Source organism: Danio rerio, chromosome 5 (assembly GCF_049306965.1).
Source record: "Danio rerio strain Tuebingen ecotype United States chromosome 5, GRCz12tu, whole genome shotgun sequence".
Classification (NCBI taxonomy): domain Eukaryota; kingdom Metazoa; phylum Chordata; class Actinopteri; order Cypriniformes; family Danionidae; genus Danio; species Danio rerio.
Window position 1 is genome coordinate 8,519,655 of NC_133180.1, and position 17,846 is coordinate 8,537,500.

General features: G+C 36.2%; 1 protein-coding gene across 4 annotated transcripts in view; it reads right to left on the reverse strand.

The window, feature by feature from the left end:
* Positions 1 to 1,307: 1,307 nt before the first annotated feature.
* The window catches only part of opn4xb (opsin 4xb), a 60,833-nt gene continuing 44,294 nt past the window's right edge, over positions 1,308 to 17,846 (reverse strand). Inside the window, exons 9-11 of one of the 4 annotated variants that reach the window (XM_073950657.1) lie at positions 13,510 to 13,663; positions 11,805 to 11,912; positions 1,308 to 3,621 (exon numbers count right to left, since the gene is read on the reverse strand). In XM_073950657.1, coding sequence (XP_073806758.1) covers positions 3,409 to 3,621; positions 11,805 to 11,912; positions 13,510 to 13,663 — 475 coding nt within the window. In that variant the 3' untranslated portion in view covers positions 1,308 to 3,408. 4 annotated transcript variants of the gene reach the window in all.

Genomic DNA, 17,846 nt, shown 5'->3' on the forward strand with positions numbered 1-17,846 from the left:
TACAATAGCATTCACACCTGCTCAAACGAACCGCACCAAGAGGGAAAACGAGAGTGATTCAAAGAAACTAAATATGGCAGGTGTGAAAGCACCCTATAAAACAAAACATTGTAATAAGGCATCTATTTTTGTTCTATTTAAAAAAATAAATAAGTATTCTTGCTCAAATTTACTCCTACAAGCAGTTGCAAACCTCTATAAGTTTCTTTTTTCTGGTGAATATACACACAGACACTCACAAAAAAGACTGTCAGTGCCAACTGGTAGACATTCCTGGTTGACTTGTACTGTGTGTGTGTGTTTGTTGTATATATAGTGAATATAAATTTATATATAATTATAGGATATAAATATAAGAAATATATATTTGTTTGTTGTATAAATATAGATATTTACAAAGTGCTTAAAGTCTGCAAATCACTGTTGTGAACCAAAATATTTTATTAAAAAAAGACAAAAACTACATTTATTTATCATTTATTTTTTCTCTTACAACACATATAAACACTTTTGCAGAAATGTCTCAAATGAGGTCATGTGTACAAAGGCGTAAAGTACAATTTATATTTATATCTATATTTATGTGTTCTATATACATTTTTTTTTAGACAAAACGAAAACAAATATAATGTGCTTAATCAAAACACACGTTCATAATTTCCTTTGACAACAATTAGTAATAAAACAACTTTTAAAAAGCGATTTTGTCAAAAGGAAAATATGATTTTATCTTAAAAATGTTTATAATAAAAAACTTACAGTACCATTTCTTTTGACACAAAAAGTGTACATAAAACAATCGTCAATATACAATGTTGTCAAAAGGAAAGTAATATATATATGATTGAAAAAAGTCGTTTAATTTCCTTTGACTAACAACAATCATTAAGAACAATTTTGCCAAAAATAAAGCACATTCTGAAATGTAATTTTGATTGTAATGTAATAATGTGCACCTTTTTTAAACCCGCTTTGGAACATTAATTATTGTGAGAAGCACTATACAGTACAAATCAACTTGAATTCAATTGAATTTCAAGAAATGGAAATATATTATCTGTAATTAAAACAATATTTTTTTATGAATTAACTTGACAAAATTTGTCAATGAAAACATCTTTCAATAAACAAATTAGATTTTTAAAAATTAAATTATATAATTTCTTTAGGCAAAACTGTCAATAAATGTTATTAAAATACTTTTTTCTGTTAAATATTTGTGTCATTTTTGGTTTAAAGCATATTTTATTACATCATTAAACACAATTTAGTTTTAAAAATGTGTTTAATATATGATCTGTATGATCTTTTATTTTTTTTTTTTACAAAATGTGTCAATAAAACAAGCTTCAATAAACAAATTTGACTTTTTTAAATTAAAATTATATAATTTATTTTGACAAAAACTGTCAATAAGAAATATTTTTAATTTGTTAGAGTACAAATAGGTTTATGTTTAATCAAAACAAACATTTCATATTTATATATTTTTAAACAGAAATGTTAAAATTATTTTTTTGTTACCTATTTGTGTCAAAATGTTTGATTTATGGTCAAAGCATATTTTTATAACACCATTAGACCCATATTTTCATTAAAAAATTCTAATATATACATTTTTGACAAAAAGTTTCAATATATGATCTGTAATTCAAATAATCTATTTCATGAATTAACTTGACAAAATTTGTCAATGAAAACCAGTTTCAATAAACAAATTAGAATTTTTAAAATTAAATTATCTAACCTATTTAAGCAAAACTGTCAATAAATGTTATTAAAATACCTATTTCTGTTAAATATTTGTGTCAAAATGTGTAATTTTTGGTTTAAAGCATATTTTATTATATAATTTAATACAATTTTATTTTTAAAATGTGTTTAATATATGATCTGTAATTAAAACAAAAGCTATTTCATGAAATAAATTGCCAAAATGTGTCAATAAAATGAGTTTCAATAAACAAATTTAACTTTTCTATTAAAATTATATAATTTATTTTGACAAAAACTGTCAATAAGAAATATTTTCAATTTGTTAAAGTACAAATAGGTTTATGTTTAATCAAAACAAACATTTCATATGTATTTTTTAAAACAGAAATGTCAATAAAATGATTTTTGGTTAAATATTTGTGTCAAAATGTTCGGTTTTTGGTCAAAGCATATTTTTATAACACCATTAAACCCATATTTTCATTTAAAAAATTCCAATATTGACACAAAGTTTTAATATATGATCTGTGATTCAAATAAGCTATAATAAGCATAATTGTATGAATTAATTTGACAAAATTTGTTTGTTTCAATAAACAAATTTTTAAAAAAGTTTTTAATTAAAAATTACAAATAGGTTTAACTTGGTAATAAAATTACTTTTTGTTACAGCTTTGTGTCAAAGTGATTGATTTTTGGTCAAAGCTTATTTTGTAACAACATATAACATATTTTCATTTAAAACAATGTTTCCAATATATGATTTGTAATAAAAAAAAAAGTCATGAATGAACGTAACAAAATTTTCACATCAAGTACAAATCGGTTTATATTCTCTGTAATTAAAACAAACATTTTATAATTTCCTAAATAATAAAATGATTTTTTGTTAAATATTTGTGTCAAACTGTGTGTTTTTTATCAAAGGCGTATTTATATAACACCATTAAACCCATATTTGCAATAAAAATGTTGTCAATATAGAATTTTCAGTAACACTTTACAGTAAAATGGCATTAGTCAATGTTAGTCAGTGTATTCACTAACACAAAAAAAAACAATAACCAATACATTTATTACAATATTTATCCTTAATATATCTTTGTTAATGTTAGTTTATGAAAACAAAGTAGTTTATTACATTTGACTTTACCTCACAGTTCATTAATTTGTATTTTAATAATGCATTAGTAAATGTTAAACTATCATTAATAAATGCTGTACACTCTTGTAGTATCTCAGGGGGCCCCAAAACAGTGTGGGCTCTTAGAATAGTCCTCACTTTGGCGCCCCTGATGAGGAGAACATGCAAACTCCACACAGTAATGCCAACTGGCCCAGCCGGGACTCGAACAAGCATCCCTCTTACTGTGAGGCGATAGTCCTAACCACTGAGCCACTGTGCCGCCCTTATTAGTTCACGCTACACTATGAACTGTATGTTAGTGAACGCGTTACTAATATTTACTAATGGAAACTTATTGTAAAGTGTGACCTAATTTTGTGGGAACAAAAGGAGAATATAGGAATTTGAAATAAAAAACAACCTCATTTAATTTTACAAAAATAAAAAAGGCTCCAATAATTAACCTCAGTTGTCAACGTTTGACCATCGCACACGAAATCCGCACCTCTAAAGCACTCCTCGTCTCTCCTTCGCACTGGATGAAAGCCTGTACGCTTGTTTATTGATCAGCTGGCCTCTCCTTCATGAATCTGCTGGAGTTGACTGATGGACAGAAGCTTCTGCATGGGGTTTTGTGAGTCTCCTGAGCTGTGGATCAGATCTGCACTCCTGCTCTTCTGCTTGCTGGACATGACCATCGGTGCGGCTGCGATGGAGAAGGAGCCCGAGACCAGATCTCGCTCACAGAGACTGAGAGACTCCTTCATCTGCACTGGAGGCTGTAAACACACACAACACACGCACACACACGCGCACACACACTTCGGCTTAGTTAAACAGCAGATGCCCTTCCAGCTGCAACCCAGTACTGGAAAACATCCATACACACTTATTCACACTCTTACACTACGGCCAGTTTAGTTTATTCAATTCACCTACAGTATAGCACACGTGTTTGGACTGTGGGAGAAACCGGAGCATCCGGAGGAAATCTACACCAACACAGGGAGAACTTGCAAACTCCACACAGAAATGCCAATTGACCCAGCCGGGACTCGAATCAGCGACCTTCTTGCTGTGAGGCAACAGTGCCAACCACTGAGCCAGCGTGCCACCCATGTAGAAGATTATTAATAAATTATATTTATGCAGAAAATTAAAGTTTTTCTCAAACACAGAACCAACACAAATTAAACACAACAAACACAAATTGTGAATCCAGAGAAACTGGGGATTTTTAAGCAGTCTCTCATATTTTTTTCCATAGCTCTATACATCACATGAGTGTATTAACATCACATGAGTGTATTAACATCACGTAGAACACACATTGTTCGACACACCTCCTGTGATTTACCATGTGATGCACATTTTAAAAAGAAGTGTTTGCTGAAGACTTTAGCAGAAGCATCCACAATTGATTAACACCCTCTGAGCTCACAAAAGATCTGTCTATAATGATTTATCATAGATATATACATTAGATGTCGCCTCCCCTGTTGTTGTCTATTGGAAGGAATGCGTCAATAGAGCCGCCATTTTGGAACAGGGTAGCGCTCCTTTGAAATGAATGCGGGACCAAGGTACAGTGGAGGGCTGTGGCCATCCAAAGCCAGAGATATACACATATACACATATTTCTATGATCGGGAGTTTTCCTGGATGTTAGTATGCAAATTATTATTTTTTAATTACGAAAATTTTAAACTTACATCACTTTTCTACATTGATGGGTCAGTGATCGCACTGGCATTCCTGACAAAACGCTTGTGTTTGTGTGTACAGAAATGTACTGCCCACCCTCCCTGTTAAATTTGATCTAATCCGTGCCCAGAAACACACCTCCTCCCCTGCTTTTGTAACAGGTATGAAAATTATAATTCGCTATATAAGTATAGAATTACACAAAATATGTATTTTATCTAATGTGTTAGTAAGTGTACCTGAGTTTTTTGTTAGTTTGTCTTTTCCTTTAAATTTCGAAGGGAGCTCACGCTGTTTAATTTCCTGTTTTGCACCCGCCTCTTCCCTTTCTGCAGTGGTTGCGCATGGGAGAGGTGGGTGTCTGCTAAGCTCCAATTAATCTTTTTTTTTTGTAATATTTATTTTTATTTACCATTTTTATAAGATTTTTAACAAACACAGTACAATACAAATAATAATACAAAAATAATAATAAATACAATACAAAATAATTGACATTAGCTCCATCCCACCCCCTCAAAAAAAAAAAAAAAAAAAAAAAAAAACAAACAAAGGGAGGAATCGTCTCAGTTATCAAATATACATAAGTATACACATGACATATGTAGCATAAACAATTTTTTTAAAAGGATGACAGTATTAACATTTCTACAAAGTCAGTGTCATGAATATATGAGTTAGAGATGAAAATTTCCAAAGGTAAAATGCTAGATTCCCAAGAGTCTTAAAATAGGTCCCCATGTGGTTTCAGCTTTTTTCTGTGAAGTTTCAAGACGTAGTTGCTCCATTTGAATGACATAAAGCAGCTCATTCAACCATCTCTTAAAACAGGGAGCCTTTGGAGACTTCCAATTAAGTAAGATCATCTTTTTAGCTGTGATCATGCCAACCATCAGGGTTCCATAAGCACTGGAAAACAACTCAAAGATGCTGGACCAAAACTCATAAAGAACAGGACAAAACCAAAATAAATGTGCCAAAGTCCCCTCTGCTCTACCACATCTGTCACATTTAGGAGATACAGAGGGAAAGATTTTACTTAATCTAGTTTTAGAGAAATGAAGGCGATGTAAAACTTTAAATTAAATTAATTTATGTCTCGAATTTATTGAAGCTTTTTTTATTCTTGACAGGGCTTCTTCCCAGATCTTATCAGCCACTTCTTCATTTAAATCCATGGCCCAAGCTATCTTAATGTGCTAAGTGGATATTAGAGCCTCAAAAACACGAACAAAGCTTGATATTAGGTGTCTAGCTCCAATTAATCTTTAATCATCTTTACTTTATAAATAACTTTTAAAGCCAGTTTTCATGTTTAAATAGTATTTATACCTTTATTTTTCACATATATTTCATTATTTTTGTGTCATCACTTAAATTGAGGTTTTGATTTACTTTAGCCTAAGTGAAGCATGTAAATGCTAAATGCATTGCAGAAAAGCTGTACGGGTGAAGACACATTGTAAAAGCTGTGCTTTGTTTATTCTCAGGTATGTTTTGTCACTTTGTTAAAATTGTTTGGAGTTATGTTCTATGTCTCTCCATCTCTGCACTGGCTGCGCATGTAAGGGCGAAGACACACTGTAAAAGCTGTGCTTTTTGTTTATTCTCATTGAGTAAAGAGCTGTCACAACTCCCGACCTCCGACTGGTTATTCCTTCATAAAAATAAGAAAACACTAATGCAGAACTGGTTACACTTTCACTTCTCATACTGACAGAGGGAGCGATTCGCTTGTGAAAGAATCCCCGTTATGAACGACTCGTTCACTAGCCGACAGTAATACAAGTTTCTGGCAGCGCAGCATCTCGTTTTCATATTTCTTTTGCATTGTTTGCTGATTTTATTCAACGAAACTAGCATAAGCCGAGTGTTTAGTGCGAGTTGGAGCTACTTTGCCTTATGGTGAAGGCAGTAAGTGACTGTATTATCATTAATAATGGTACCTGTTGAAGACAAAAGTTCATAACATAAAAAACGTAAAAAACTTAATCTTACCTATGAAATGTTCTGCCTTTGTGCTTTGTTTTCTTTGTTTGCTCGTTACTACACCCGTAGACAGCGCTAAAGTCCCGCATCTTCACGTAATATCACTGTCTTGACTAGTGCGGTTGAATGACACTTGTCCTGGGAGCACTGTACCAATGTGGCGGCGCTATAGACGCATGCTCAGGGTTCCTATGCGATTTCTAGTGTATATATCTATGATGATTTATAAGTGGATTCATCCAAGTATACAACAGTGTTGTGATGAGTCAGAAGGCATTGAATCCATTTGCAAGCTTTATTAAAAGCACACATACATACAAACACAAAGGGGTAATCCAGGAGACAGAACGTGGGACAAGCAAAAGTTCAAAGGCAGGCAGATATCTTACTGGTCAGAATAACAGGCTGGAGATCAGGGGCAGGCAGATGTCTTTCGTAATCGTAGAACAAGCACAGGGTCAGAAACACAGATCAGTCTGAAGCAGGGAGTATGGAACGCTCAGAAATGACAGCCAGGCAAATCAAGACTTCGCAACGAACCAGAGCGTGAGTGTGGTATATATACACGAGATCTGATAAGCTGCACCTGGACCGCAATCAGTGCCAGGTAGCAGGGCTTATGGGAATTTGAGTCCGTGAGTCGAATTAGAATTCGGGCGATGGCTCCCTCTGGTGGTGCACAAGAGGATCGGCATCGCCCTCATTTACAACAAACAGACACAAAACTGGAACAATAGAACAACAGTCATTAAAGGTTCAGGACACCCCGGATAACTTTTTTTTTTTGTATTAACAGATGTGTGTGTGTTGAGCATCAGTTAAGACAATGTTAGCACCTGTCAGCTTTCATTGTGGGGAAAACTGGATAATTTTGAGCTTTTCTCAGCTAATTTCAGCTTCCGGGTTTAAAATGATTTTTGGGGCGGGATCAAAATCGGCGACGTAGCGCAGAACTGCAAGTGCAATGATGACGCGTCGGTTTCTCATTATTATTCATAGCGGAGTTTTCTTATCCTATGAGAAGAGCCGGCTTCTTAATTATTCATGAGACCTGCCAGACCTGCCAGTGTCAAGCCCGAGCTGAGAGACACGGAAACCACGGCACAGTATTTAGCCGTTCATGAAGGCTCATATGCGTTTGTTTCCATCATCCACGGGGTTTGTTGCATGTTTTCCCCCGCGATCTTGTCAGGGCTGATCATACAGCAAAGCTGTGTGCGTGCTGCTAGCATTTTTGTCGGGAGAGCAGCACGAGAATTAGAGAATGGCGGACGCTGTCTTTCATCAGGAGTTCGTTCACATTCAGACACATCGCCGTGCTGCTGTGTTTGCCTAAATCCTCCAGATTACCAGCAGGGTTAACGGTTGAAATAGACGGGTCAGGAGACCTGCTGCACTGAGTCTGCTGGATACGGGGATTGAGGGAGAAGTCCTCATTTATAGTGTTTACATGAACACACTTATCTTTATAATGATATAAATTGTTGTTTTCTGTATATAAAATTACAAATAACAAATGTAGCAGGGCATTAAATCACTGTTCATTTCTTTGCATTTTAACTTTGTGAACTATAAACTCATGCGTCTCCTCTTTGTGTCTCATTTTGTGAGCTAACTGACAACAGCAGTTATTCGCTCCCCTTCTCCCCTGCTGGCCACGCCCACTCCTGCCCGATGCTCGCGGAGCTCCACGCCCATTAATCATGCATCTTTTGAAAAAATTCTGAAGTAGACTTTAACCGAAAGAGGGGGGTGTCATGGCCCTTTAAACATCAACAATATTCCACACTAACTCTCATTACTGTGAAGAAGAGGCCCCTTAACTACTAAGAAAACTCCATCCTAAATATTGAGCGGCAGTGCCGCTTTCCACTTGTTAGGTGGTGGCATGTTGGTGACGTTTGTAATACTGTTTCCAGGCCACTCATTTGAGTTGAGAAATCATTCGTTTATGATCACTTTTAATTCATATCACACATTTAAGTACATTTTATATAAAGTCATAGTGTACAGAACAATCTCTGGGCTTGCTGCATAACAAAAAACAAAGTTTTAACAGTTTCTAAAAAAATTAATCACTTTCTGGCCATCGGATATTAGGCATGGACATATATATTGCGATCGTGATTTTCGATAGTATTAAATCGCTTCGGAAACGTTTATTATTACCATTTGATGAGTCTCCCCTTACAGTTGAATAGAGCGCTTTGACCCGGAAGCCGCTTTGAGTGACGTCACACTTAACAAGCGGATTAACATCAGCATGGTTTAATAAACCGAACAGTACGCCTTATTGACCAATATTTCCCAAATACCCAGTTAAATTCGCAACGTCTGCCTTCACATTAGTGTGTGAGTGTCTGAGAGACATGTGGTGTGAGTTGGGTGACCATCAGGCAGGTGGTCTCCCATCAGGTGATTCAGGTACTATCGGTAGATGTTGCATTCATCGAATCTACAAATGCCACAACAGCAGCTGGGTCATGAACCACTTCACCGAGCCACAAAAGTTTACCTTGAGGAGAACAGGGTAAATTTGCCTGCATTCCGCGCATATGGACTTTGGGCGTTTCTTGACTTCATCGAACCTCCTGTGTTTACAGAGATGGGATGCAGAGAAATCTTGAAAAATCATCACTGTGATGTCTCCGAATTTTAAAGGAGAACCACTGGATCCCAGCTCCCATGAAGCATTTAACACACGTAGTTTGTCTCTGAAATTGTGAAATCCTATCAGGATGGGACATGGTCATTGTGTGGCAGGGTTTTCGGAGCGAGGGACCGGTGTGCTCTAACTTTATTCGGCCCTCTTTTGTCGTAATGGCGAGGGTCTTAGGAAGCCATGAATCGAAGAATCACGTTGGATTTTTACATTCTATACCCTCAGGTAATCCGACAATTTAGAGATTCTTCTGTCTGCCCCTGTTTTCAAGGTCGTCCGCCCTTGTTTGTGATTTAAAATTTTTGTAATTTTATCATCTATGAGTTTAGAGATATTAGCTGTAATCTCCGCTACCCTGTCCGACAGTGTGTTTGTGGATGAGCTCGTCTTCACGACTGGTGAACTGCGTTTTTTTATGTGCCATATTTTCCGATTGCCTCAGAAAGTAGTCATTACTTTAGATAGCAAGTAATTGTCATTAAAATAGTAATGTTTATTTATTTATTTTATTTTTTATTCTCATTCTCTTTAATTGCTGAACTTTATTTTTTGACTCTTTGTTTCTTTCCTTTTCTTCTACTCCTCCTATTCTTTTTCAGTTTTTTTCCTTTCCATCTCTTTCATCTTTTACTTACCACTACTACTATTATTATTATTATTATTTATTGTTATTATTATAATTACTTGTCCTCTCTCTGACTTGTCCTCCACTCCCCTTGTCACTTTTATCGTTAATGGTATTACTTTTACTTTTGTTATCATTATTATTATTACTGTTCTGACCTGTCCTCCTGCTATCTTTTCATTATCATTATAATAAGTATTAATACCATTATCATTATTAAGGTTGCAGTAGTTGTTGTTGTAGTTGTAGTTGTAGTAGTAGTTGTAGTTGTAGTTGTAGTAGTAGTCATTGTAGTAGTTTTGATTGTAATTGTGATTTATTGAAGTAGTAATTCCTGTAGTAGTTGATGTCATTGGTATAGTGGTAGCAGATGTAGTAAAGGTGTCATTGTAGCAGTAGTAGTAGTAGATGTCGTTTATGTAGATGTTGTAGTAGCAGTGATGGTGGTAGTAGTAGTAGTAATAGTAGTAGTAGATGTTGTTGTATTAGTTGTAGCAGACTCTGTAGTAATATCAGTAGTGGTAGTCATTGTTGTGGTAGTATTAGTAGACATTATAGTAGTAATAGTCGTGGTTGTGGCTGTAGTAGCAGCAGTGGTAGTTGTAATATAAGTAACTTTCTGTAGTAATAGTTGGTGTAGTACTTGTGATTTATTATCATTGTTAGTTATTATTACTGTTGTCCTTTCTTTCTTTCTACTGTCATTATTACTATCATACATTACTAAGCATTGTTGTTACTCCCTACCTCTGACTGGCTTCTTTTTATCTGTTTTACTTATATCTGCGATACTTGCTTCATTTATTGGCTGATATTGTTCCTTATGTATGTAATCTGACCTGTCCACCAAGTTACCTTCACATGGACACACACACACACACGTGCGCACACACGCGCACACACACGCGCACACACACGCGCACACACACGCGCACACACACACACACACACACACACACACACACACACACACACACACACACACACACACACACACACACCAAACAGTACCTGACTATATTGTTTTTTGTTGTTGTTTTGTCTTGTTTTTTTTCTTGATGTTTCTTTGTATTTGTATGATACCAATTTATCAACCCAAGCTCATTCTGGAAACGTAGCCCCGCGGACGTTTCTGGAGGCCGCGGTTTACGTGGCCGGAGGTACGTAAGGCTGCGTTTAGTTTTTTTCGAGCGAACGCTGCGGGGCGGTGTAGCGCCACTCCGCCCCTCCTCTTCGCGCTCACCGGCCGACGGCTCGCCTCCGAGTGGAGGGCTTTCCCGGTGTAACCAGTTTGTCCGCTTAGCTCACAGCGTTGCGTCGGCGGAGCGGAGGCCCCGGAGGAGGAGGAGGAGCCGACCGCGGGGACGACGACAGGGATCGAGTCCGGGGAACAGCGGTTCCGGAAATCAGGTAAGATGAAAAACAGAATCCGAAAAATAAGGGCGAGAACGTGGCGGGATCCGAAAACGCGGTCGAAATCGAAGACGAGGGCTTTTGCTTTTTTTTTTTCTGGACGGCTTTTGCGAACCGCCGCTCGGGTTTAAGGAAGGAGGAGGAGGAAGAGGAGGGCGGCCGAGTCGGCCGATCCGGCGGCTTTTCGCGTGAGAACGGCGCGGGCGCAAACGGCAAAGACACAAAAAAGCGCGTACAGCGGCCTCTCGCGAATCCGCGAAAACAAAAACCGCTCGAATACGTACCTCCCGGGACGTAAATCGCGGTCCGCAGAGCCCGGGTTGCAATTTATGTACCTTTTTGCATATTCTGATTAAAAAAAAGAAAAGAAAAAAGAAAGTAGTCATCTATGCTCAAACTGTAGAATACTGAGTTTGCGCATGTAAAAATGTTACCTACTGAAATTTTTTAAATAAAATACGACAACGTGACTCTACCGCTTTACTACACACAACCTTCCTTCAAGCCGCCATCTTGGAACCTCCCAATTTATAAGTGGAAAGCAAATTATGTTTTTAACTGAACCTCACCTTCTCTATAAGCAGCGAGGAGCATTTGAGGAGCCGCCGTCTAGAAAAGCCTTTAAATGACAATTTTGGCCTGTTCTCCATCAGGTCCAGTTCCACTTCTCCCTTTACCTGCAATCACACAGAAAGAAGCAGCCGTCCAACATAAGAGCTTTTGTGCTGTTTCAGTGAGATATATCCAGCTGCAGGCCCGCAGAACCACACACGTTTTAGGCACACACAATCTAAGACACACGATCTAGGCAAACCATATTTGGTTACGACGGATGTTAATGTTATAAACGTCTTTTTGAACATCGTCATCGATATATTTTGATATATATGATAAATAAATATTGTACACAATTAACAATAGTGTTTACTTTATTTCACAAATATCGCGATTGAGACGCTCCGAATGGGGAGCGTTGTTTCCGATCGCCATTCAATATAATAGACTGAACAGTTTTTAATCAGTCATTATAGCTGATCAGCCATTATTATCTGACATTAATATGGCAGATACTCGATTGCTGGCCTTGCTGAACGATCTAATTTGAATCCATTTATATAATGGATTAATTTATGATGAAGGAAATAATAGCAAGTTAATATAGGCAATAATACATTATGTAATAAAAATCTTTTTACATGTAAGAAATGTAGAACACTATATTAATATTTTTTATTTTAATAACCTTTTAACTAATGATTTCCCACATTTAATACTGTAGTAATTTATAGTAAGCAATAAATTTTTTTTCAAACCAAAATTTAGCAATAGGAACAAATTAACTATTAACAATACAACATAATTTAATAAATAAATAAATAAGTAAATATATATATATATATATATATATATATATATATATATATATATATATATATATATATATATATATATATATATATATATACTTATGATTTTTTGTATTATTAATAGTTAATTTGTTCCTATATATATATATATATATATATATATATATATATATAGTACATATATTTAGTAAAAAGCAGTTTAGTAAAAGACAGTAGTTTATATATAAACTTATAATTATAATCAGTTAAGATAATCAGTTTATAACTATATATATTGTTTAAATGTTTAACTATAGCAGGATCATTTATTTTAAAGTGACATATTATTGTTTGCTTTTTATATTTTACAACAAAGTGATTTTAACCAAGTATGAAAATATTAAGAGCTTAAATTAGTTTATTACACTTAATCCAACAAGTAGACGGTCTATAATGTTTTCTTTGTGTATGTGGACACATGAATAAAGTCATAAGTGTCTTTAACCAATTATTTTTATTTACATAATTTGAGTTCAGAAACTGCAGAGATGTAAAAATGATCGTTACGATATAATAATAATGATGACTGAAATGGGAAACCATATTTGTGAAATTCAATAGGTGGCGATAATACTAAAGAGTTACCATATATGGTTTGCCTAAATCGTGTGTCCTAGATTGTGTGTGCCTAAAACGTGTGTGGTTCTGCGGGCCTGCAGCTGGATATTATTGGGGTATCTGCTGAAGATAATGTCAGAGATATTGCTAAATATTGCATGCTTTTTTTAATTCAATGTGTTTTTGAATTCAAACAAAAGCTTCTTTGTAATTATTTGTTAATGTTACTAGCAATACCTAAATGAAAACTATTTTTCTTCCAACACTATTTTTGATTCAAGCCACATACAGAGGGTGTTTTCTATTGTACCATAGTGCTGTGGAGTCTGTTCTTGGACACAGAAGACTGTCTGCTGACGCTGGAGTCCTGAGCGGAGGCATCGCTGTTGGTGGAGGAGGACAGACCATCTTTCTGAGAGCGAGACAAACATGACAGACCTGGCACCTTCTCTGCTAATGTGGCTCTGAGAGAAAAAGAAAAGAAAAAAACATAGGAATTAACATCATGATGATGGAAAACTATGAAAAAATTTAACAAACCAGTTAATTTATACAAAACACTATTTTACACAAAGCATTAGAAATATTATGCACCTTTAAGTTTATCCAAATAATACCACAATAAATGTATAGTTTATTATATTACGTAAAACCTGTTTTAGCCCATATTTGACAGGAAATCAAAGCTAAATTGCTAAACATATTATATTACATTTCCCAGAGATGGATTGCGGCTGGAAGGGCATCCGCTATGTAAAAACTTGCTGTATAAGTTGGCGGTTCACTCCGCTGTGGCGACCCCATATTAATAAAGGGACTAAGCCGACAAGAAAATGAAGGCATGAATGAATTTATATTACAAATTTAAAGTTGATATCTCAAAAAAAAGCTTTCTGTAAATTTTGGTTTGGCTGCAGTACCAAACATGACCACGAGATGACATTCAGTTTACATTGGTGAGCGTATGAGGGTGCCCCCTATTTCTGTGTATGTTTTGAGGAGTGTGAAGCATACGTCTTCATACTTTTGATATAAAGTGCAGTTATAGAAAACCATGGTGATGTTTACAGATGGATGTACTATCAACATTATATACAGGTTGTGTTAGCTATGAACAGAGATTTACAATAAATTAATATATGTACAGGTTGCTATTAATAATCAGTAGTGTCCATGTGCTATGAGCAGTTTGGTGATATTTGATTTGAATTTAGCCACTAAAAACACATTAAAATATGCTTTTACACACGGATTGCTGTAGCAAAGTAATGCTTTATAACTATTATAAGTATCCTTGTCACAAATTAATAAATAGCTGTTGCTCAAAATAGCTACTATCCAGCAAACATCTGTCTTCAGATTTGGAAACTAGAATTTTTAAGTTTTCAAATGATATATATTTTGTCATGATTGCTTTAATTTTAGACTAAATATTATGGTTATATGTAATGGTCTTACAGGTTAAGGGGGACAGTAATAATAAAGCCTAATAATAAAAAACAACAACAGTAAAACATGTATTTAGTAAAGTTAGACCTTTCTAACAATATCCATAGTTTATCAGGATTAGATTAGAATTTAATTGCAATAAAGTGAATCAAAATTTTTTTGTGTCACTGTGTTTTCCACAATGGCTCAACGTTTAGCACTGTCGCGTCACAGCAAGAAGGTTGCTGGTTTGAATCCCGGCTGGGTCAGTTGGCAAATCACATGGTAAAATTCATACATTCATTTTCCTTCAGCTTAGTCCCATACTTATCAGGGGTAGCCACAGTGGAATGAACCATCAACTTATCCAGCATATGTTTTACACATCAAATGTCCTTCCAGCCGAAACCCAGTACTGGGAAAACATCCATACACACTCATTCACACACATACACTAGTATATAGTATAATATATATAAACATTATCTGATGCATCTGGATATACTAGACCGGCAGTTCGCTCTCTGCAACTCTCACATGATCACCCACTGAAGTCAAGCAGGGCTGAGCCTGGTCAGTACCTGGATGGGAGACCACATGGGAAAGCTAAGTTGCTGCCGGAAGTGGTGTTAGTGAGGCCAGCAGGGGGCGCCCAACCTGCGGTCTGCGTGGGTCCTAATGCCCCAGTATAGTGACGGGGACTCTAAACTGATCAGTGAGCGCCGTCTTTCGAAAAAGACGTTAAACCGAGGTTCTGAATCTTAGTGGACGTTAAAAATCCAAAGATGTTCTTCATAAAAAAGAGTAGGGGTTTCACCCCAACATCCTGGCCAAATTTGTCCACTGGCCTGTCTATCATGACCGCCTAACCCTCCCTATATCATAATTGGCTTCATCACTCTGTCTCCTCTCCACCAATCAGCTGGTGTGTGGTGTGCGGTCTGGTGCAAAATGGCTGCCGTTGCGTCATCCAGGTGGATGCTGCACACTGGTGGTGGATGAGGAGATTCCCCCCTATGTGTAAAACGCTTTGAGTGCCCAGAAAAGCGCTATATAAATGTAAGGAATTATTAATACACTTGTTATTTATTTGTTATAACATTTACTGCAAAAAATATTCATAAAATATTCATATTTACTTTAGGTTGTATACAGTAGTGTAAAGTACTTAAGTAAATGGACTTTGTTACCTTAATTAAGTATTTTTTTTGGCTACTTTGTACTTGTACTGAGTTTTAAAAACATAAGCAACTTTTACTCTCTTCTTGACAACATTTTTGACTGAATATATTTACTCTTTACTCCACTACATTTTGAACTCTTGACAACACTTGACTCTTGTTACTCGTTATATTGTGCTTGTGCGCGACAGGTTGGCATCTTTATCTACCATGGCTGATTTGTTGGGCGGACAAGGCCATCTGCAGGGTGCTGAAGGTACTGTATGCTATTTATGAGCTAAATCACGTGAACCTGAATTAGCAGCTTGCCTAATACCAGGTGTTTAGTTAGCAACATGGCTGCAGCAAATGATGAAGCCGAAGTCGGCACATCAAGCAGTGCAAACACTGATGAACATCCATGGCCTTATCTGAATAAAAAGTTTTCATTTGCCGATATGCAGAGTGGTTCTTACAGGATGCAGTGTCTACTTTGTTTGCCACGAACCACGAAAATAAGTGCTTTTAAGAATTTGAGAAAACACATTGAGGTAAGAGTCTATTTATTGTTAATTTCAACCCAAGCTCATTCTGAAAACGTAGCCCCGCGGACGTTTCTGGAGACCGAAATTTACGTGGCCGGAGGTACATATGGCCACATTTCGTTTTTTAGAGCGAACGCTACCGGGCGGTGTGTGACGCCGCTCCTCTTCTTCATGCTTGCCTGCTGTGATGGCTCACCTCTGTGTGAAGGGCTTTCCCGTCGAAACCAGTTTCGAGTCCGGCGAAGAGCAGTTCCAGAAATCAGGTAAGGTGAAAAACAGAATCCAAAAAATAAAAGCGAACAAGTTCGTGATGGGGCTTGAATGCAGTGAAATCCGAAAACTTGGTTAAAATCGGACAAGGACTTTTGTTTTTCTTTTCTGGGCGGCTTTTGTAAATCGTCGCTTGGGTTTAGGGAAGGAGGAGGAGGAGGGTGGCTGGGTCAGCCGATCGGCCGGCCGCCCAGTCGATCGTTAAGTCATTCAGTCAGTCGGACAGACGGTCGCTCGACAGCGGCCTCCGGTGGCTTTTCATGCGAGAACAGCGCAGGTGCGAGCAGCACGCGCATCTGAGAGGCGTTCGAGATGCGAAAAAGCATGGCACAGCGGCCTTTCGCGGATTCGCGAAAACAAAAACTGCACGAATACGTACCTCCCGGGACATATTTCGCGGCCTCCAGAAACGTCCGCGGGGCTAAGTTTCCACAATGAGCCTGGGTTAGTTAATTTAATGTTAATTAAATGAATTCATAATACAGTTACAGATATGACAAAAACCACTGCGACATGACATGACTATGTTTTAGCTAAATTTTTTTTGCGCAACATGAATAAATGTATCACTGAAATTTTACAATTTGCCTCAGGTGCATTTAGCTATGAGTTTGTGATGTATTTTTCATTGAATTGATATGTATTTTACTAAGTTGAAAAATAACACTGCTCCTCTTTGTTTAATTTAATAAAGACATCCTAGTAGTAGTAATAGTAGTAGTAATACAAAACATCCTAATCAATTGAAAAACTGCTCAAAATAAAAGTATTGCCCCCCTTTGAGACGTTAATCACATGAAAGTCAGCTCTGAATTTTTTTTACTACTATTTATTTTATTTATTTATATTTTTTTGGCAAAAATGTTTGTGCCTTTTTTGAACATTTGAGTTTGAGACTTTTTGTTCTATTTTTTTCTTACCTATTTTGTTCTGCCATTTTGAAACATTGAGGTGTTCAATTTAATTTCTATATTAGGAAATAAAACCTTTTTTGGTGTTCTTTGAGCCTACATTCAGTATGAGTAAAATACTTAAGTTCTTTTAAAATCAGATACTTTAATACTTTTACTCAAGTCTAATTGGAATTGGTGACTTGTAACTTGTAATTTTTACAGTAAGGTATCTGTACATTTACTCAAGTATGGTTTTCAGCTACTCTTTACACCTCTGGTTGTACACATGATAATCAGCCCTTCTAAGACAAGAAAAACAGTCAGATATTTTATATATCCATCATAATGCGT